The sequence below is a fragment of the Castor canadensis genome, chromosome 5 (assembly GCF_047511655.1).
Source record: "Castor canadensis chromosome 5, mCasCan1.hap1v2, whole genome shotgun sequence".
NCBI lineage: Eukaryota > Metazoa > Chordata > Mammalia > Rodentia > Castoridae > Castor > Castor canadensis.
Genome location: NC_133390.1, coordinates 84,316,115 through 84,338,789, shown reverse-complemented (window position 1 = coordinate 84,338,789; position 22,675 = coordinate 84,316,115). Strand labels below are relative to the sequence as shown.

General features: G+C 40.3%; 1 protein-coding gene across 2 annotated transcripts in view; it reads right to left on the bottom strand.

Annotated features, from left to right (window-relative positions):
* Igf2bp2 (insulin like growth factor 2 mRNA binding protein 2) overlaps positions 1–22,675 on the bottom strand; it is a 140,922-nt gene that overhangs the window by 33,500 nt on the left and 84,747 nt on the right. The window contains exons 1-3 of one of the 2 annotated variants that reach the window (XM_074073601.1): positions 4,927–5,276; positions 1,287–1,335; positions 143–194 (exon numbers count right to left, since the gene is read on the bottom strand). In XM_074073601.1, coding sequence (XP_073929702.1) covers positions 143–194; positions 1,287–1,335; positions 4,927–4,983 — 158 coding nt within the window. In that variant the 5' untranslated portion in view covers positions 4,984–5,276. Of the gene's footprint in view, positions 1–142; positions 195–1,286; positions 1,336–4,926; positions 5,277–22,675 lie in introns of those variants that run through there. The other variant, XM_020157587.2, reaches the window with a different exon arrangement.

Sequence of the window (22,675 nt, the reverse complement as noted above, 5' to 3'; positions counted from 1 at the left end):
AAGATATACAAACATACACCATGGGAAGCATGTTTCAAAGGAATATCAATTCACTATTTCTCCATGGTTATTCATAGCCTGTAAGAAATAACAAGTAACATCCCTTTCCCAAACTCAAAAGGCTAATTTTCTCACTTATTACCTTGTTCCACATTCTCCACTGTCCCATACTGAGCCAAAAGTCCATCCAATACCTGCGAAAGGAAGCTTCAGTATCAGAATGGGAAGAAAAGATCAGACTCTCAAAAAAAAAAAAAAAAAGGTGCAGTGATTTCCCCCAGTGAATGAATTCAAGCAAAACAAGGACACAGACACAGGAATGATTTAACTAAATTGATATTTCAGATCTTCCACAAAAACAGAACTGAATAAATATAAATGTGCAGGACTTTCATTTGCTTTACTGGCTCCCAAGTAATCTATTCACTAAGGTGACACTACAGAATCTCAAGAGTTTTGGTAACTGTTAACAATCACATTCCTGGCGATGGTTGGAACTCACTGCTCTTGAACTGAAAAGTAGAATGAAGTACAAAGCTCACCTCTCCTTCTTGGGAGACTGAACAGTTCTTCCTTTAGCTTTCCTCAAGGGATCTCCTTATTTTACAAAGTAATGATATGTGTATGTTTGAGACTTTCCATAATAAAAAAGGGTTTTAAAAAAAAGTAACAAAAACATTAGATAAAACATTGCTTCTGTTAAGGCTATTTTGATTTCCTTTGGGTTAGGGAATAAAACATGGAGTAATCCATTCTTAAATAATAATAAGCCACTCCCCACATTCTATCTTGTTTTATATTAAGATAGCAATCTTAGAAGTTTTAGAGCTCTGAAAATACATCTTAACTGTTACTCATAGTAACTAACTCAAAACAAACAAAAAAACCTGTTCCAACTAACAAAGAACTTTCCATTTCTGTTGATTTCCCATTGATTTCTTTTTTCTGAATCAGGATCTGGAAAGATAAAATCTTTTACAGAATCATATGATAAAAGCCACAAACCAGGTACACATTTTGTTTCACAGTTTGTTTGTTGGTGCTTGGTGCCCTGGTACTAGAGAAAGCAGATTGCAAGAGATCAAAGTGCATTCAGCATAAAGAAAAAGGACAAATATAACCCCAAATTCATGATACATCACGTACACAGGGCACTGAAAAAAGGAAGAGGCAGGACCCAGAGTTTTCACAGAAAAGAGTGAGGGCCTCCAATTCCTAAATATGAACAGAATTAAACCAGGGAGAAAAATGTCTTGGTAACCTCTTAAAAAGTGATGTTGGCTTACCTCCCACTGCAGGTGAGGAGGGATGTTTCGAATCTGAATTTTCCTGCTCCTGTTAAGATAAAACCACACTCTATAACACTTTCTTCATGACACCAACTTCAACAACTAACAAAAATAGACTTAAGACCATAATTGAGTTGACTTTCTTATTGTGTTTACCAAGCCATCCATAAAAGATTCCTACTGTGAATCTTGAGCACCATATTTTAATTACTTTGGGGGAAATAACACTCCCCCAAATCCTAACAAGCTAAAGAAACAACACTACAAATACAGATTTTTCCTTTCAATTTCCTACCAAAATGGTTAGAATTTAAATCACCATATGAATTGTCCCTAGAATTATCCTCTCGAATGTATGGTCTGTAACTGACCCAAAGGGTGCCTAGTTTCCAACATGATAAGTGAAGTCACGCAAAATCAGATTTTTGTTTGCTCCTTATCTAACAATGAAAACTTCATTTAAAATTTTTCCTTTATTTAGCCGGGTTCCGATGGTTCATGCCATCCTAGCTACTTAGGAGGCTGAGATCAGGAAGATCAAGGTTTGAGGCCAGTCAGGGCAGATAGTTCTTAAGACCCCATCTCCAAAATAACCAGAGCAAACTGGACTACAGGTGTGGCTCCAGTGGTAGAGCCCCTGCTTTGCAAGTGCAAAGCCCTGGGTTCAAACCCCAGTCCCATTTTTAAAAAAGTATAATGATTCTTTTATTTCTGAATAAAAAAATTTTTGTTTTTAATAAAATCATATTTCAAAAATTAAAACACTATGAAAGGTAGATTCCCTACCTCCTACCAGAAATAAACACTTTTAGTCTTTGTGTGTCCTTCAGTTTTTTCTTTATACAAATACAAATATAAACTCTTTTCTTTTGGTGGTACTGGGGTTTCAACTCAGGCCTCATGCTTCCTAGGCAGGGAGTCACTCCATTGGACCTTTTTTGTGTGGGGTATTTTCAAGATAAGGTCTCTTGAACTATTTGCCTAGGCTGGTTTAGAACTGTGATTCTCCTGATTTCTGCCTCCCATGTAGCTAGGATTACAGGGGTGAGCCACTGGTGACCAGCATTATTTTCCTTTTTTTTAAAGAAACATTTGCATATTCTACACACACTCTGCATCTTTTTTTTTTTTTTTTAATTTAACAGTAATATCCTGGAGATCTTTCTCTCTTGGAAGACAGAGAACTTCCTTATTCTATTTCATAGCACATGAATGACCTTGGATGGGCATTTTACCAATCCCCTATGGATGGGCATTTAGACTTTTTTCCTGTCTTTTTATGCAGAGGTTTTCATTAAGACATCCTGTTGGTCCACTGACGTTGAACAATTTAGATTTTTCTTTTAATGTAAGGATTGAAATTAGGTATTAAAAAAGTTGGAGGTGGTGGCCCACACCTATAATCCCAGGAGGTAGAGATCTGGAAGACCATGGTTTGAGATCAATCCAGGCCAAAAGTTTGTCCAAACACCTAAGGCCAGGCAGGGTGGTACATGCAAGTATTAAGGAGGACTATAGTCTGAGGCTGGCCTGCAAGACTCTATCTGAAAAATGCTTAAAGCAAAAAGGGCTGGAGGAATGACTCAGGTGTACAGTACTTGCCTAGCAAGTATGAGGCCCTGAGTTCGAACTCTAGTACTTTAGAAAAAGAATAGAAATATGAACGGTTTTCTGTATTTTGAGAATGCGCTAAATCCTGGGAAAAAAAGACATCATCAGCATTTAGAGAAGGCTAAAAGTAGGAGTATGGCTGAGATTTTTTTTATACACTGGCACCCCCCTCCAACCTCCCCTGGTGGATTTGTGATTCAGGAACTCAAAACTTCCTGCTTTCATACTGGTGTGAACTGAGTGTTTTGGATGGGAAAGGGCAAGAAGCCCAGCCTCCACGTCACCAGGACAAGGGGAGTGCAGCCTGGCTAGAGAACCAGCTCTTTGATTCTATAGTCTGGTTAATTGGTGATTATGGTATACATGAGGGCACCATAAAATTTTACAATTTTGTAGTTGTTTCAAACTACAAAACAAATTATACTTAACCTCAACTCATCTAACTAATTTAGTTGAGGGTTTCCAAGGCCTTTCAATATACAAATGCTTTAGAGCACTGTGAATGCTATTATCTTTATACTGTGGATGCACAGAGCTAACAGAAGATTCCAATTAAGTTAATTTCAGATAAAAGCGGTATCTTTTATTATGAACTTCCAGGGCCTGGCAGAAATTATTTTCCCGTCATAGAATTGTTGCTTAAAAAAAAAAAAAAAGTAAAACACCTGCTTGCATGTGAGGAGGTGTTTTAACCATAGCCTCCATTTCCAGGCTATGGTTAATTAAACACAGATTTTATCAGCTGCCTTTGAAACTTTAACCCAAGGCTTGATCACAACTGGAGCTTGCAGAGAGAACAAATTAACAGTAATTGTTGGAACCTCACTCATAGTATCCCATGTTTCATTTGAAAACTAGGCCAGCTAAAGATCTGAGGATCCCCAGGGAAACTGTGAGCAAGCAGGGCAACAGAGGAAGCAAGGAGGGCCCTATGAAAGTCCTTTGGGGTTCTGTGAAGGATTCTACCCAACTTGGTCCCATCTGTTTCCACAGTAACGCTGAGTTCCACCAGATGACCCAGGTTCCTCACCTTGGAAGGAAATTAGAGCACTTACAATGTGGGTTGTCAGCACAGAACAATCAGGTGTGCTACTGACTCCAAGGACTGTGGTTGAGCCAGGATTGAAACCACCAGAGATCTCAGCCTTACCCTCTAGTTCTATAGTCAGACTCTACTGCATCCCACACACTCAGTATGCTTGAGGCATTTTATCTGTTTCCAATTCTTCATTAGTTTTCAAAGTTCCCTTAAAACTTCTGGACATTCTGTACAAGGGACATTCTGTGCTAAACTGAACTAGAACCTAGGGCCCTAAGGCAAACAAATAAATCCCTGGTGATAGTCAAGTCCAATTGTCTATCCAGTAAAGTTTCTCTCTTCCTCTATCAAACACACATTCACTCACTGTAAGTAGTAGCAGTGTTATGGGCCAAATCATAAAACGATTAAGTCAGATATCTTGGTGACCACTTGCAAAGAATTTTGAGCCAGGAGAACTACAGTTATGAATCCAGTAACTTCCCTTGATCTATAAACTCGTGTCCATAAAACACCATTAACTCCAAGCAACTCATGCTTCCTTTCCTGAGCTTTCAGGGATAGGAACTCATAAAAGTTCACAGCTTAAATGAAACAGGTATCTATCAGTAAGTATCTTAGTCTATTTGGGCTTCTATAACAAAATACTGCAGACTGAGTAACTTATAAACAACAGAAATTTATTTCTAACAGATATGGAAGCTGGGAAGTCTTAAGAGAAAGTGCCAGCATCCAGCAAGGATCTTCTTGTTGTATCATCCCAGAGCGGAGGGCAAGAGTCTGAGTGAGAGAGACAGACAGAGTAGGGTGAGGAGTGGGAGTTACCTCTTAACATCTTACCTTAGGGATTAGGATTTCAGCATATGAATTTAGATTAGGGACACACAAACTTTCAGGCCAGAGCAATAAGCAATAGTCTGAGACCTTGTAATTCATTCACCTCCTCATTCCCTCTCACAGAGCCCACTAGCTCAAAAAAAAAAATACCTTGACTCTCGGAGAAGTTGCTAACAAAATTCCAGGTTTCCCTTTTGAAGGGGACATCAGGGATTCTTAACAGTTTGCTGTTGAAAGAAGTGGAGAGGGAGAGGGGAAAAGTCAATGGGATGATGAAATGAGATGATTAGATGTTAGACAGCAGGTTGGTCGGGGACTCCCGGGCAGAACTGTGAAGGAATTCCTTTACTGGGTTGGGGAACAATAAGTACGATTTTCACTAAATGACCATTAAAAACTTCATTCCAACTCCAGGATTTGACTTATCTTTTGGAAAGGGGTGTTAAAGCCATTTTCCATTAAAAGGAATCAGAATGAATGCTTATAGACTAAAACTTTTTACACTCTCCTGTGAAACAGATCACCAAATTTCTAGAGATTTAACTTTTTACCTAGACCTCTAAAAGGAAATTCATCTCTCACATTTTCTTTTCTTTTTTTTTTTTTGATTCATGTTTTTGAAGGGACTTCTATTATTAAAATAATGATAAATAGCCCAACTATGTGAAAGAGTAAAAAATCTAAATAATTATTCAGGGAAAGATAAATATTTTTCTTTGTCAAATATTTTTTTTAGGAAATTGGAGAACATGCCCTATACAGGAAAACGATGACACTCGTAAAGGTTTATGTACAACTCCCTGCAGATAATGTCTCTCCTGTTGACAATCCTCTTCCTTCTCAACTCATTTTTTTACACTATGAAGAAACATGGGTTTAGCTTGAGTCTCCCCAGAACACCTTTATGGACTTTCACTTCTCTATCTTTCACATTATTCTGTTGATGAAATCTAGTAAAGTTTCACAGGTACATCTAAAACATTCTTCACGTTGCTTTTAGCAGAAAGATTTCCCCAAATCACCATTCTTCTTGCACTAATGGATCTATATACCTCACTTAAGCCTTACCATTCCCTATGATAGCTGTACCCATTTTTCAGATAAATAAGCCAAGGAGTTAGTAAGTCCCTTACCTGAGTTTCATACCTAAGGAGTGATTTTTTTTCATTATTATTATTATTTTTTTTGGTGGTACTGGGGTTTAACTCAGGGCATTGTGCCTCCTAGGCAGGTGCTCTATGACTTAAGCCACTCTGCCAGCCCTTTTTTGCTATAGTTATTATTTTTTTTAATAGGGTCTCACATTTTTGCCTGGGGCTAGCCTTGGACTATGATCCTCCTACCTACAGTCCTCATATCTGGGATTAGAGGCACACATCACCACACCTGGCTTATTTGTTGAGATGGGGGGACTCACTAACTTTTTACCCAGGCTGGCCTTGAACCACAATCCTCCTAATCTCTGCCTCCCACATGGCTGGGATGACAGGCATGAGCCACCATGCCCAGCCAGGACTGATTATTCTAGGCTTGTGTCTTATCTGTTTAATTCTTTGCTCTTAAAATGTCAGTCTGGAATTGTCAATTCACCAACCAAAATTTACATTTCAAGTATTTACTTCAGTTTAATGAATTCTGGACAAAATGTGTCCTCTTAAGACAAACCCTAGGAAAATGGGTTTTAGGAATGGATGTCCAATTTTTTCTCATAGACTCACTATAGACTCTGGCCAAAAACGTCTCCTCCAGCAAGGATTATTTTGGAAACTTCACGGTAGGTGGTAGGTATGAGAGAAATCACCTTCTCCATCGTTTCATTTATCACTGGCCCCAGCCAGGCCGTGCCAAGCCTTATGGAACAAGATCAAGTTTGAGAACCCTTGATAAAATATGGATAGCTTTATGGGAAAGGGTAGAATAAATCCTAGATAGCTGGACAGAGTCCTCTGAAGGGCCAAACAGGTATTTGGATTCAGGAAGATGAAAGTTTGAAACTAAGGCTTAGTCTTTGTGAGCCAAAAATCTGCATGCCTGCTTCCATTTTTCAAGATCTGAACAGAATAAGAAATAAAAGAATTTTCTATAATGCTTTTATTCTGCTGTGACTAAGTTCCCAGTTAACAAAACCAAAATGTCTCTAGAGAAGTGATTAGTTATGCTTATATAGCCCTCAACTTGTTATCTGTAATTAAGACTAACCAGGATGAAAATATCTACACTATAGTAATGAGCACAGATAAATAACATATATAAACAGACACAACCCTAGTCAAAATGTAAATATACGAATGTTTGCTTTGTATGGCACGAGGTAAACACACATGCCCAATGGCCAATAATCACGCCCCTCCCTTTCCACATCATGTCGAGTAATTTTCAAAGAATTATTCTCTTTAGTTCAGACTTGCCCCCTTCCTTCTTTCCCTACTACCTATGTCTTGTTCATTTTTCTTCCTCTGCAGTCCAAGCAGGACTTGGAACACAGCAGTGCCCAGCCATCACCAATCCACAGAAACATCTGCTGTTGACAGCTGATTTTTTTTCCAGGCCCGCTCCATCTCATATGCTGTCTTCCAACTATAAGAACATGTGCTTACTGAAGACACTGGTCTCAAACAAGCTGATTTCTTTCGTTCTTTATGAGCAATGACCCAACACCATTTTACTTCTGAAAAGAAGGAACCATTCCTACTAGTTATAAAAGACTGATCTTTTTTATTAATCATGATGATGATTAAAGAAAGTTAAATTCTTCTCTAATATATTCCTAAACCCCAAAGCATCAGGCAAAACCAGGTGCAGGTAAGCCAAATCGCATACCCTCTCTCATAAAGAAGCGCCTGAGCTGGGTATGATAGCTCATACCTGTAATCCCAGCTACAAGGGGTGGGAGGACAGAGGTAGAAGGATCCCAGTGCAGGGACAGTATAGGCCAAAGTGCAAGACCCTATCTGGAAAACAAAAAGCAAAAGGATTGGGGTATGGCTGCAGTGTAAAGCTCTGAGTTCAATCCCTGGCACTGCCAAAAAATAAAAAATAATAAATAAATCATCTTCCCCAAGCAAGTACTATCTCAACTATGCTAAGGGTCAGGTGGCATGAACAACCAAACCAAATATTTTGACTAAAGGTTAGTTGACATTTTAAGTGATGTTGGAGAATAGGGTGACCTCTAAGACTTTAAAGCTTTTCCAAATTCATTTCATAAACATTCACCAAGCACTTGTTTTAGGTACTGGGGTATAATATTGAATAATGCAAAACTGCCCTGCAGTAGCTCACATTCTAGAGAACAAAACAAAAGGACAATATTGACCTCAGCAATCTTTAGAACTGGCTATTTAATTTTAATGAAACAAAGAGTGCATATCACAGCTGTGTGGTTGACCAAAGTCTCTTATGTTTTTCCTAGCTCATATTTTTTGATTTTTTTTCTGACCAGAAGTAAACCAGGTATCTACATGGACCTGCACAATGTCCTTATAATGTAACACCAGCTGGTAAAAGAACATTACGGTTACAGCTGAGGTAGGACTGTAGCAGCAGCAGACACCTCAGTGCCTCTGTGGCATGTTGGAAAACCTTCCTCCAAGGTCTGCGTCTCAGCATTTAACCACCTGAGTTTCCTCTGCTACAAAGCAGGGTGCTCTCCAGACAATAAACAAAAATCTAGAGCGATTCTGCTTACCTGCTCCAGAAAGAAGAGCAAGGAATTTTTTTTAATGTTGTAGGAAAATTTATTTATCAAAATGTGAGGGGAGCCAGAAAAATAACTTCTTACACTTAACAAATAAAAAAGGGTAAGCAGCTGTGGTGATGCACATCTGTAATCCCAGTACTCAGAAGACTGAGGCAAAAGATCACAAGTTCAAGGGCAGCTAGGGATACATAGTAAGGCTCCTGTCTAAAATAAATAATAATGTTCTTTAGGGGAGGTGGCATGGGGTTTGAATTCAGGGCCTTGCACTTGCAAGGCAGGTGCTCTACCACTTAACCCACACTCCCAGCCTGAAACAAGTAAATAAATGCATTTCACAGGATACGAAGAAAAACAAATCAATGAATATTGTTGGCATCTCAGAAGGTGCCATGATTTGGCTTCACTGTGATGTTGGGAAGTGCTGTTGGGAGGTGACGGAACCTCTGGGAGGTGAAACATCATGGGAGGTCCATCCGTAGGTCATTGGGGATGTGAGGTTATTTCTTTTGACCCCTTTGGTAGTTCTCATACTCCTGTTCAAAATGTAATTGCTTGCTTGTGCATGCATTCTCTCAATCACTATCTCCTGGGATGTGACAGAGCTCAGCTGATGCAGGTGCCATGTCTGTAAACCTCCAAAACTATAAGTTAAGTAAACCTTTAATCCTTAAAAAGTTAGCGGTCCCAGGTGTTTCCTTATAGCAATACCTAAGGTGTTGTTTTAAAAAAATTAATAGCTCTTAAAACAAATGTTTCATAATTTGAATATAAGGAGCCCTACTTTTTAAACCCTGGAATAGTCAATTTTAAAAAGGGATGAATAAACTATGGAAAGATAGAATAAAATTTATTTTTGGTGGTACTGGAGTTTGAACTCAGGGCCTATACCTTGTGCCACTCCACCAGCCCTCTTTTGTGATGGATTTTTTTGAAATAGGGTCTCATGAACTATTTGCCTGGGGCTCGTTTCAAACTGTGATCCTCCTAATCTCTGCCTCCTGAGTAGCAAGGATTACAGGCATGAGCCACCAGTGCCCAGCTAAAATTTATTATTTGAAAAAGAATTTATCATCTTATTGAAGATTTATCTTAAGATCCTTTTAAATCAATTCTGAACTGAGAAAATTAGTGGGACGGTAAATTGCAATATGCAAATTTGATGTATAACAGATTTGGGGAAATTGACTTTTACACAAAGAAGTTTTTCCAGTGGGGCTGATAGAAATGGGAAGTTCCTGAGTTGTATCCCTCCTGAACTATGCACATCCTATTCCTGTCTCTGCATATCCAGATTCCAGGCTGGTGACTGCAGCTGTTCTGTAAAACTGCTGCATGAATGAATGTTTGCAGCAGGGTTAATATCTCTGGTACTTAAACACAGAGTTCCTTTCAGCTGCTGATTCACACCATCTTCTAAGTTCCTTGTCTTACAGAGACAGTAAACACAGCATCTGTCTCAGTGGGTTCCTGAGTTTTCATCGTTTTCTCTCAAGCCAGCAACATTAGCTGGGTGGGCTCCAGAAGGACCCACCAACAGGAAGTTGCTGACTTCAATAATGGTGTACAACCTACCTGACTAAGCAGGAGGTCCCTTCTATAACAGCTTCCAATTCCTTTCCCTTTTTTTTTTTTTTTTTTTAAAACTTCCCTGGATACAGCTCAGAACTGTCCCCTACTTTCAGGAGCCAAGTCCTCAGCAGGAAGGGGTTCAGTAGGTGCCTTCTTCTGAGTACTATGATGCCTTCTCCTCTCATCTGCCTTTCATCAGATCCCAGGGAATTATGAGAAAATGCAAACTATAGTGTACCCTATAAATGTGGGCATTAAGGTTATTTTGACAGAAGCATAATATCCCCTTATCCCTCTGATTCCCTGCTTTGGTCCTGACATGTCCAGGAGAGCATTTCCTAGTTTTGCTAGGGAATGTGAATGAATTTCACCTGAAAAGTCACAATCAGGTAAACAGTTACAAGGTTGGAGCCAGTACTGAACAGGAAAGAAACTACTAAAGTTATACAATCACCTGTACATTCAAGTTAAATACACAGTTTCAGGGTAATTTCAGAAGCTGAGAAGTGGTATTTTCAAACTGATCCACGTTTCTCTTTCATTTGAGAACACTTTTATTATTATGCTTATTAAGCAAGACTACTTGGTTCCTCGCTGTGCAATACAAAATTTGTAATATTCAACCATGGATACTTATAGAAATGCAAGTACTTTAATTTCCCAATGTCTACAAGCAAAGCAAAAGGCCTTAATTATGTAGTGAAAAATAATTTTAAAACATAAGAATTTAAATATATTCACTGGATTTTCTAACTCAGTAATTCTCCACCCCTAATAAAATGTTTTCTTTTTACCAAAGACTATTATTGTTTTGACAGAACAGAGAAGCCATGTGGGAAGTACGCTAAGTTGGGAAGTGAGATCAGGGTCTGAATCCCAGCTTCATCACAGGCGAGCTGTCAGACAGATGCTGGGTCAGACACTGAACCTCCCTGATTAATGTCTCAGACATGAAGCATGAAACAGGCAGAGAGGGAGTTAGACATGGTTCTTTCCAAATCTAACATTCACCTCATTTTGGCAGCAAAACAAAACTGCCACAGAAGGTAAGGAACAGGAAGAGAAGTACCCCACACCAATCTTAGGCTCAGATAGACAGTGAATTTTGGAAAAAAAAAAATCTGAACAAATCTTCCATTTCACTTGTGTTATAATTTTTAACATAATAAATAGGTCAGATGACAGAGTCCACAGTATTTTATAAATGGAAGCTTACAAACCACCATGGACCTGTGACTTATGTCACAACCCACTCCTACAGCCTCAATCTCATTTCTTCCCTCTTCTATCTTTCTGCAGAAAGCTGTAAGTCTACACTTGCATTACTGCCAGGGTTACTCTTGTGAGATCTCTGGTGTGTCCATACTTTGAAAACAGTGTTATTTCGTGAACATAGGGTATTCACAGCTAAGTAAGAGCTTACCCACTCCTTAAGAAAGAGCATGACATGTTCATAGGTTTTGGGGTGGGACTATGTTGAGAAGGCAGGAATTGCCCCCAAGGAATTCCACTGATGTCCCACTGATGTCGTAAACCTCCAGATCAAAGCTTTCATTTCCACTACACAGAAACAAAACTCTAGCCTATAATTCAGATATGGGTTAATTAGTATTACAATGTTACTTTGTTATTGCAACTTTGATCTAAACAGCTCTATAAAGGCACATTCACATTTTTAAAGTAATATGGTTTAGCAGCAAGTAAGAGAAACTTAAGGCATGACACATTTATTGGAAAAGCAGCAACCAGCAGCTTGGTTTAATGGAAACACCATCATATAATTGTCCATGGCCCTTTACAGCTCCAACGGTCTAGGTAACAGGTGAGCAAGAAAGGCTTTAATGGAAAGGGGACCAGGGAGGAGACAGTGGTGGTAAGACATCAGGATGAAAAGTATTTCTACTACATGAAGCTCTTTCTCATGATTTTGTACAGTGATTCTGGAGAGCTCCATAAATCTGAGCACTAAATTTACCATTCAACCGTTATCTTTCACACCAATTTATTTAGAAATAAGTTACTACATATTCTTTGTGTAAAGTTCAAAAGCTACCAAAGAACTGAGTAAAACAATTCTCCCAGATTATTCTGTATATAAACATATGTTGTGTGCAATTTTTTTTCTCCCCCAAACAAGTATTAGTGCTCTGTATACACTTTTTTCCTTTTTTTCAACTTCTTCCCCTCGTCAAATATCCTAACCCTTGGTAACCATCATTCTACTCTCAGCTTCTATAAGATCCACCGTTTTAGATTCCAAATGAGTGAGATCATGCAATACCTGTCTTTCTGTTTCTGGGTTATTTCATTTAATGTGATGTCCTCTCGGTTCATCCTTGTTGCTGCAAATGACAGGTTTTTGCTCTTTTTAATGACTGAATAGTATACGTGTGTGTGTGTGTGTGTGTGTGTGTGTGTATGTGTGTGTGTGACATCTTCTTCATCTGATCATCCATGATGAACATTTAAGCTGGTTCCGTATCTTGGCTATTGTGAATCATGCTACAATAAACATGGCCCTATTTACGGATGTCTCTTTAATTTAGTGATTTCATTTCCTTTGGACAAATACTTAGTAGTGGGATCACTGGATCTGTTCTTTTTTCATTTAATGTATCTTGGAGATTGTTTCACATCATATTATTCTTTTGACAGCTATTCAATATTTAACTTTATGAATGTAAAACAATTAAATGGTGTCCTACTGATAAACGTTTCTGATATTTTGCAATTTCAAAAAAAAATTGATGTTGTAGTAAACACCCACTTACTTCCTTTTTGCATGTGTGAGTGTATCTTGTAAGGTAAGCTTCTAGAGGGGAATCTTGGAAGTGGAAGAGTCAGGGAACTGCATTTGTAATAACACAAAATGTAATGTTTTCCCATGTGTCTTAAAACACAGTAATCAACCTTATTTATTTCTGCCCATCTATAGGGGGAATGCTATTTATCTGCATTGTAATTATGAATGAAGTTGATCATTTTTCATATGTTAAAGGTTCTACCCGACCTTAGTCACCCTGGGAAACTTCACAGATTTCTTCTCTTTCTAACAGAATTTAGACAAGTAACAACTGGCTGTATGAAACTCATTCATTTCATTTATTCCACAAATCCTTACCAAGCATTTACTATGTTGCCATGATACCAGAAATAGGTTCCCAACCACAGGGCACTCGTAGTCTGGTGGGGAAGATACTGCTATGAGACAGGCCTGCACCATGCTGGTGAGCAGCAAGATAGACCAGGCGGGAAACATGGTGGGGCTCCAGGAGGAGGCGGATGGCTCAGTAGAGCCCAGAGGCCTAGGAGACAGAGCAGGCCAAAGAGAAGAGCCAGAGCACAGAGAGGTCAGAAAAGGCCTTCCAAGTCAAGGGAAAGAGGTACACAAAGGCATGAGTTTGAGGCCTTCCAAGTCCTCTGGTTTGAGAACAGCAGAGATAACTTCCAGGGGCAGGCAAGCAAACGGGCTGGACAGGTTGCAGGAACCAGAGCAGCAAAGCCCTCCTATTTCCTAAGTTGCACCGTGAAGATGATAAACCTTCCTTGAGACTCAGAAATCAATCACCACACCCCAGGCAGCAGAGTCAGTGCACACCAGGTAAAAAGCAGGCAGTATTAAGATAGCCATCAGCATTAGCTCAGTGGCTATTTTCCTCTTACTGACTTCCTCAGAGAAGGGAACCTTGCAGTCCTGAAATTGTGGGTGCAATAACAATTCTACCCTTCTCTGTGGTGATATGTACCCCATCACTGGGGCAGTCAACTGATGAATCTTCACTTCTTTGACCTGCCAGGTACATTTAACCACACATCTCTTATGTATGCATGTGTATGTGTATGTATGTGTGTGTTTGTGTATGTATGTGTGTATATGTGTATGTATGTATGTATTTAGCAGTACTGGGGTTTGAACTCAGGGCCTACCCTTGAACCACTCCACCACCCCTTTTTTGTGAAGGTTTTTTTCAAAATAGGGTCTTGCAAACTATTTTTCCAGACTGGCTTTGAACCGCGATTCTCCTGATTTCTGCCTCCTAAGGAGCTAGGATTAGTTACAGGCCTGAGTCACTAGCACCCAGCAACCACACATCTCTTTACCTTAAAATAAAAGCAACTGCCATTATAATACTCTTGATAGTTATTTACCATACCTCCTGAGAGTGCAACAAATAGGTCCATTAACTATATTAGGAGTGTTTTAGGCTATAGAAGGTCTGATTAAATAACATAATTGATTTTTTGAACAAAATGAACACAGTAGAACTTTTTCTCCTTTTCCTTTTCCCTTCCCTTTCCTTCTGGTACTGAGGTTTGAACTCGGGGTCTCTCACTTCCTGGGCAGGTGTTCTACTTCTTGAGTCATGCCTCCAGCCCAGAACTTATTTTTAAAATATACATGAATAATGCCTCCATCAAAGTAATACCTTTAGAAAAATACTCACTTATTCTAGTAACATTTCATGTGCCCAACACATATTTTGAATTCTTTTAGGAATAATTTCTGTAGCATCTACCCAATAAACATTGATTTAATTGATTTACCTCTGGTCTGTGATTTTACAAATATGCTGTGTTGAGACAGTATCTCTCTTTTCTTTTCCCTCCTTCTTTTTATGTTCAGCAGAAGAAAAGCAAAACTCACAGACCTCTTTGCATGCCCCTGCTAAGAGCAGAGAGCTCTCAGGAGTGGGCTGTCTTATTCTGCAGCCTTCCTTACTTGGGCTGCTCACTGTAACCATGTCACCAGTCATCCTCATCAAGGGATTTGACCCCTACTTTCCTTCAAGGACTGGTGGAGAGAAGCAGCACTAGAAAGTCACCATTCTCAGCTGTCATGAGCTCCCTGGTGTGGTCAAGGAGATGGTATTTACTCAGGGCCATGCTGGTGCACAGGGAAAGCCAGTCTCATCCGTGTTGGTTCATCATCAGAATAGAAGCAGGACAGTCTTCATTTCCGGGACATGTGTGGTTAATATCAAGTACCAGGATCAAAGTTTCCTCTTCATTAAGGATTGAGAGGAAGCTGAATAGTCTGGCAGAATCAGTGCTCCCACAGTTCTCAGCTGGTTTCTTCTTTGTAGCATTTACCACAGCTGGAATATCCTCTGTTTATATCTCTGCTACCCAGTCAGACTCTGCACTATTGGGACTAGTTCATCCTATCATCCATACTTTACATGATCAAGGGATGACAGTGAAAAAGTAAACAGACAGTGACAGTGGCTGCACTTTATGCCTGTATCACCAGGCCTCTCAGCTCAACCCACTGTGGTCATTCCAGGTCATGTGGATATGAAGGGCTCACTCTCTATGACCAGGCTTCCTGCAAGTCTTTGATGGCTGAGGAGCCCTAAGAAGGAGCTCATTCACAGAGGGCCGGACACCCCAGTCAACAGTAGGTGTGGGCATCAAGACTGGGCACTGGGACTGCCGGGCATTGGCCACCACCCAGATATGTGATTCTGCACATTATTCCACTTTTCTGGGGCCAGATGGCCTCTTGCTCAGATCCTCCTCAGTGTCGAGAGTTCTCCAAGTCCTGACTGCTGGCTTCCCTCAAGGACAGAACAGATTCCTCTTCTTCCTGTAGAGACGATGTGAGACTACACTGTCCAAGCAAAACCACTTTTGAAGGAAGAATTTTTGTGCTTGAATGATTTATTCTGAGAACAAGACTCAGAGAAGTTTAAAAAACTCCACATTCAATGTCAGAGATAGATAGACTGTAATCTGTAAGCCAAGAAAAATGATGTGTAAAGACTAGAAGAAAAGAACCCCATGGTTAAGGACTCGTAAAAACATCTATAACAAACAAAAGTTCTCAGGGAAAGACTGCGACCCAACAGGATCTCAAGAGGTAGAGAGTGAGCTCTGAAGAAAAACAGAATTAACTGGCAAAAGGGCAATTGGTACAGAACATAAATGCAGGGGGTGACACCCACACAACGAAGTCCAGAGCAGACAATCAGAGACACCTTCCTCCCTGAGCCTGGGGAAAGTCCAAAGTCCACCATACTCATGTTTTCAGGACAGGGAGGGGGCCACCAAAATCCACTAGGATTTATAAGGTTCAAAACCTGGTCTTTGACTACAGAGGAGAAGAGAAGGAAATGAGAATGAACAAGAATGACACTTTCCATTCACTTCACTGACAGCTTCACCCCATGCTAAGCCAATGCCAGAGGGGTTATAAGTCCATTCGCACACTCTCTCCCTTCCAGGAACATAGACCAGGGGATGACGAAGTTAGGACACTAAAACCACCATCACAGGTATTGCCAATGATAAAATGGTAAGGTAGAATTTACCACTGCAAGGCATTTTTACACAAATCATCTCATTTAATTCTCACTATGGTCAGAAGGCAAGAAGAGAATTTAAGTATCTTGCCTGTGGTCTCTGCTGCAATGCAGCAGAACTAATTACAGATGTGTCATATGTACTACTGTAAGAATGGAAAGAGATGTCCTGAATTTTCAGGGGCTCTAAGGACAAGGATAAAATATTCAACAGAATACCCATGTCAGAGACAAGCATGGAATTGAATGTTTTATGGCCACCAGCTCCAGTGTCTAAAAGAGTGCCACGCTGGCACTGGGCTGGCCCAGACTGGCTCCTACCTGCTGTATGAGTGCAGGTGGGATATTAACTGTTTCCACTTTGCAGGTGGAAAATCTGTGGTGAAATAAAAAATCTGAATATAGGTCTGTCTGAACCCAAAGTCACTAATCTCACTAAACCCTGTTTAAAACCACTAATGTGACACCATCAAAGGACAGCTGGAAGAGATGCACACAATTGGCTCTGGTGAGCCTCCTTGAGCACACCACTGGGAATACAGCATGTGCCTCACAGCAGCTCTTCACTGGATGTCGGTTTGCTGTGATGTGAGAAGACATTGACAGGTCACTCAGAAGTCATAGTGCTGAAACCAAACACGCAGCTATTTAGAGATCTCACAGATGACCAGCACTTGGTGGATCATGCCTGTAATCCTAGCTACCTGGGAGGCTGAGATTGGTGGGGTTGTGGTTTAAGGCCAGCCCAGGCAAATAGTTCATGAGATCCCCATCTTCAAAATAATCAGAGCAAAATGGATTGAAGATGTCACTCAAGTGGTAGAGTACTTGCCTTGCAAGTGTGAAGCCCTGAGTTTAAATCCCAGTCCCACGACAGAGAGAGAGAGAGAGAGAGAGAGAGAGAGAGAGAGAGAGAGAGAGAGAGAGAGAGAGAACTCACAGTTGACCCCCAGTTTCAGGCTTTAAAAGAATTTCATTTACAGGTTAGGAAACTGACGATCTTGAGTGTAGGTCTGCCCACCTTGGGCTACATGGCAGGGTTGGGATCATTATACTTTGCATAACCAGAAACAAAGTCTAAAGTCAAAGAAGTCACTGAAGGTGACAAGGCAGTCTATGAACAGTTGAGCCACATCAAAATGTGGTTGACACAAGATGGGCAAATGACACAAGGGTGGTCTGGTCAAAAGGAGAGAAAGAAAGGACGCCTGGGATGCCTAGAAGTTGTATGTGCACAAGTGAATGGATAGATGTCACAAAGCACTCACATTTACCACCTCCTGTATACTGTCAGTGGAGTAAGAAACCCCAGATAACTTATTTGAAATAAAAAAAAAAAAAATCAGTGTGTCAATTTTAGCCAAGTAATGCCACATATGAAAGAAGTTCAAACTTTCTTCTTTCAAGTGTTTTTTTCCTCTCCATTAATTTTATTTTTATGGTTAAAACTTTTAATTTGCTCCCTGCTCACCTCAGTAAGCAAATTGTATGAGTTTTATGGAAAATGAATTCTTTTTCTATAAACTGTACTTTCACACAGTTTTCCTCCAGACTAATCACATGTTGTCCATCTAAACCTCAGTTTAGGTCTCTGCACCGGTTTTCCTCCTTCTTTTCTGTCCACTATCCCTTCACCCTCATCTGAAAAGTCATGAACTCCCACCCTCTGTCACCAAGACCAACACACTCTGGAGAAAATCTAGCCATGTTTGCTTTTACCCTGGTTCTTCCTGATTGCAAAAAAGGCTCTGTTAGTAAGTCTGGGAACTTTGTCTGTGTGTGAGGTGCCTTCTCTTTACCAACCATCCATTCCTCAAATGCCAGGCTCCATGGCAGTCCTTACAAACTTCCAGGGGTACTTGTTTATTCCCATTTTGCAGGGAGTGAAACAGAGGCACAGAAGAGGAAATCACTATCAGAACAGACCATAGGAGCAAGATAAAAGATGAGAGCAACTCAGCTTCATGAGTTATTTTCAAAAACTAAGGAAGAAACGGCAATGAGAACTAAATCGCATCCTGATACCTCGTGGCCTCCTTCTGCCATTTGCCAACTGTGAAATGAACCTTTACAAGGAGGCAATATTGATGGATTTTGATGGATTTAAGTTTTCAATTTTATGTCATTTTGTACTTTCTGGAGGAGGTACAGTGAGCTTAGAAAGAGGTTTAATGTAGTGGGAGGTAAAGCAAGAAGCCTGCATAATCCAAACCTGAATCAAACTATGAAAACCGATTGCGGAGGGGGGGGAGTTGCTGTTTAGATTCAGCTCATTAGCAAACTAGTAATGGCCTCTTCACATCAGGACTGGTCAGTGGAGAACTCTGGCCTGATGCTATGTAATTATGCTACTATGCACACAGCTACAAACACATGCATATATATATATATATATATATATATATATATATACACACACACATATGTTCATATGCACACAAATAGTTATGCATAATTATATAGTTATAACTGAGTTATAAGAACGCCTACAATAAGGTATTTCTAACACCAGACTTCATTATAACATAGGGAAAACTGTCAGCCATAAAAACATTGCTTTGCCTCATCTCCAAAGGGATACATCATTTTTGATTTGCCTGTGCTAATTAAGGGTTGAAAAATTGTTGAAATGTGTCTTATTGACCAAACTAGACAGAAGACAATAAAATTCAATGGAGACTGTTAAATCCTATAAATTAAGATCTATTGAAATTTATGTGGGAAGAGGAAAACATTGTGAAATGTAGACATGTTTATGATTCCATCAAATGCAGTCAGTATAGCCCTATACCGGGGGATAATCAAAATTATATAAGCAACTATGTTTCTATCCCAGGAAATAATTATTTGGGGTCCTATTTTCTATACTTTGAATGCACTGCTTGGTTCCATAGCAGCCTTCTATCAAAAGCTTATCAGATAAAATCATCTTCACAGAGTATTAGGGCTGGAAAGGCTCTTAGGGCAACCCCTTCATTTCACATATAATGGTATTGCACCCCAGAGAAGTGACAATAATGTTTAGGACAAGAAGCCCCATCTTCTACTGTCAAGATCTCTGAACCTACTATATTTCTGTTAATGGTATCCACCCAGTGAACCTTCTGACAGACAGTACAGTCTGGAGTCAAGTTCTAAGCCCACCAAGTTGTCTGGGATACTTTTGGCAAAGCTGCTTTAAGTGATTCAGCTACTTCATCTGAAGTCTCAGAATTGTTAAGATTAGATAAGAATGCATATGAAGTGCTTGTTAACAAACACGGTGCCTGACGCACAGGTAGTATTCTGTAAGTGGCTGATGTTTTAATGTTTAAATAAAAGCAAATTAATTTGGATCTGGGGGTGGATTGTATTTCCCAAAGATGACTGCATCAAAAACTCTCACCACAGCTCATCTTATGACTTGGACATTTCTTCAATGGTCTCTCCCCTGAAATCCAGTCAGATTTATGACCACTGTGAAAGTATCTAACTTCGAAGCTAGATCACAGCCTGCTTCTCTTAGGAATGCTTGCTCTTGGAACCCAGCCACCATGCTAGGAGGAAGCGCAAGCAACCAAATGGAGAGGCCACGGTTCCAGCCAACAGCCCAGCTGAGGTCCCAGCTGACAGCCAGCATCAAATTGTCAAACATATGAGTGAGTGACTCTTTAGATACCAAATCACTCTGGCCTTTGAATCTTCCCAGCAAGGCCCCAGACACAGAACAGAGACAAACTGCTCCACTGTACCCTTTCAGAATTCCTGACCCACAGAATCTGTAAGTCTGTGGGGTTCATTTTATGCCTCTTAATTTGGGCTTGCTATGCAGCAATAGATAATCAATACAAACATTTTTAAGGCAACAGAGGGCCCTGGAAATGTTTGGGAGTGGTGAAAAGGCAAGAGGGTTTTCAGAAGGCTACTGAGTACGGTAGGCAATAGGAGACCACTGGTACTATGAGATACAAACACTGAATGTTCAGGGGGACTTTACAGGACATAGATTAGATATGGGGCTTGAGGAAAAGGGAGATGGTTCAAATGACTCCAAAGTCTAGACAGCGGAACTCCTGAAAGAATTAGGTTCATCCAGAAGAGCAGTTTTTTTCTGTTGCATAGTGGGAGGGGAGGAGAGATAATAAATTCCATCCTACATATGTTGAATCTGCATGCTGTCTGGACAATCTAAGGAGTGTTCAACATGAAGTTAGAAACTCAGGACTGAAAGTCAAGTATTGGTTTTGGTCGGAACCTTGAAGATGAAACTGTGCTAAGAAAGGCCTTAGCCTCTTGAGTACCTATATTTAGAGGAACAGGTGAAAGAGACCAGGACTGGTCAGAGACAGAATTCTGAGCATAAAATGTCATGACCAACTTTTAGAAGGGTGTGATCATTATGAGTGCCAAATACCATAGAGAGGTCAAAGAGACAAATGATTGACTGGAACCAACAAGATCAGGAAAGGATCCAGGATCAGAGGAGGCCCCCTCTGCACCTGACCAAAAGTGGAATAAGACACACAAACTGAAGAATACATGACACGATACAAAGCCTGCTTAGTGCTGTGGAGTGTCTTTAGTCTGTTCAGGCAGATAGTTTCCTACAGGACAAGAAACGGGAAGTAGGCAGGAACTGTTAAAATTAGATGGTGAAATGAACATTTCTAAGGGCATAAAGTAGGAACACCTGTCGCTTATCTACCTCACAAAGATAAAAGGGCAGATTGGGTTCCTATAAAGTGCTTTGAGTTCTCTGGCATTGTAGCAGATCCATAAAGATTCCTATCTTTCAGCCTTTAAGAGGAATAATTCTTAGCATTTGTTGAACTCAACAACATTCCTGGGAGGTAGATAGTATCATTGGATGAGGAAACAAAGGCCACACAGCAAGTCAAAAGCCAAGGAAAGATTAGAACAGTGCCTGCCTTCTGCATGGGGAAGTCCAGTTGGCTGGATTCCTTTTGTGTCAGTAGTCAGTTCTTTGATCTGTAACACACAAGAGACTTGTTTCTAGGGCAGTTGTGAAAATACATTCATTAATGACCATAAGGATCTCTGAAACTCAATGAAAGGGATATGGAAAAAAAAAGTGTAGACACCCAGATCATAGAAATAATAAAAGAAATTCCAGGAACAATAGGGATTCTAAGAACAGCAAGGGAGTTGGAGCACTTGGGAAGAGTAGTAGCCAAGAAGGAGCCGGCACTGGAGAGAGGAGTGGGGTGTTGGAGAGGTGGCTGTGTGCCAGCTGCTCTGTGCTCTGTCACTCCCTCCTACCTCTCCACTGCCACTGCCACAGCATGAAGTGGCTGGACTGGGACTCCGGGTCCGGAGACAGAGCCGTAACTGGATTACCCACAGGCTGAATTTGTGAACAAAAAGGCAGTACTGTGGATCAGAGCAACTCAGGGATCCAGAAACAGTGAAAAGGGAGGTTTTATTAAAGATTTTACTAGAAATCCCTGGGAAAGTAGTAGCATCACAATTCTCCCTCTATTATATTTACTTTTTTTCCCTAAATACTAGAAAAGTAAGAAAGCAATGATGATACTGTTTAAATAGGAATTGAGGTCTTATTATAAGTTACAAATGGAGTTTAAGATAAATAAAAGCTAGTACAGGGAAGGTAACAAGCATTTATTAGTCCCTAATGTATGCTACCTTAGTACTCATGAAATGTTGGCAATCCCATTTTACAGAGCAGAGACCAAACAGAGGCTTACAAAGGGTAAATCCTCTGCCTAAGGCTGTACAGCTAGTCTGCGATGGAGTCAGGATTCTAGCCCTGACACACCTGATTCTAGAGCCTGTGGTCTTTCCGTACGTTGTGCTGCTTACCTCTATAACAGTTACAAGTTCAACATTAGTCAAATTTGTCATAATACCCTAGAGAAGACTGTCCCCTAGAATTGGGGACTGTGCAGGGAAAGGCACCTCCATTATGTAGGCCTGAACTGTGAACGCAATTCATATAAGAGAAAGAAGTGGTCAGACCAACTTCCAGTGTATGAGAGGCAGCATAACTGTTTCCTCTTTGGTCCCCAGAGAACCAAGGCATCCTCTCTGATCTAGGGTATTCCCAATCTTGACTTAGGCAGCAAGAATTTTTAACTTAGCCAAACAAACTAACCCCTGCTAAGTTGTTAGCTGATGCATTAGCCCTTCTAAGATACAGGTTTTAACTCAGTTATTACACACTTTATCACCATATGGGTTCAAAGGTGTAATTACAACAGAGGATGTCTAAGGCATTCCAGAAGGCAAGCAGACCTTTGAACATTTCTCCAGCCAATCATGCAATTAATAAGCTAGGTACTGAACCCTACCAATACCCACTTACGGGTTA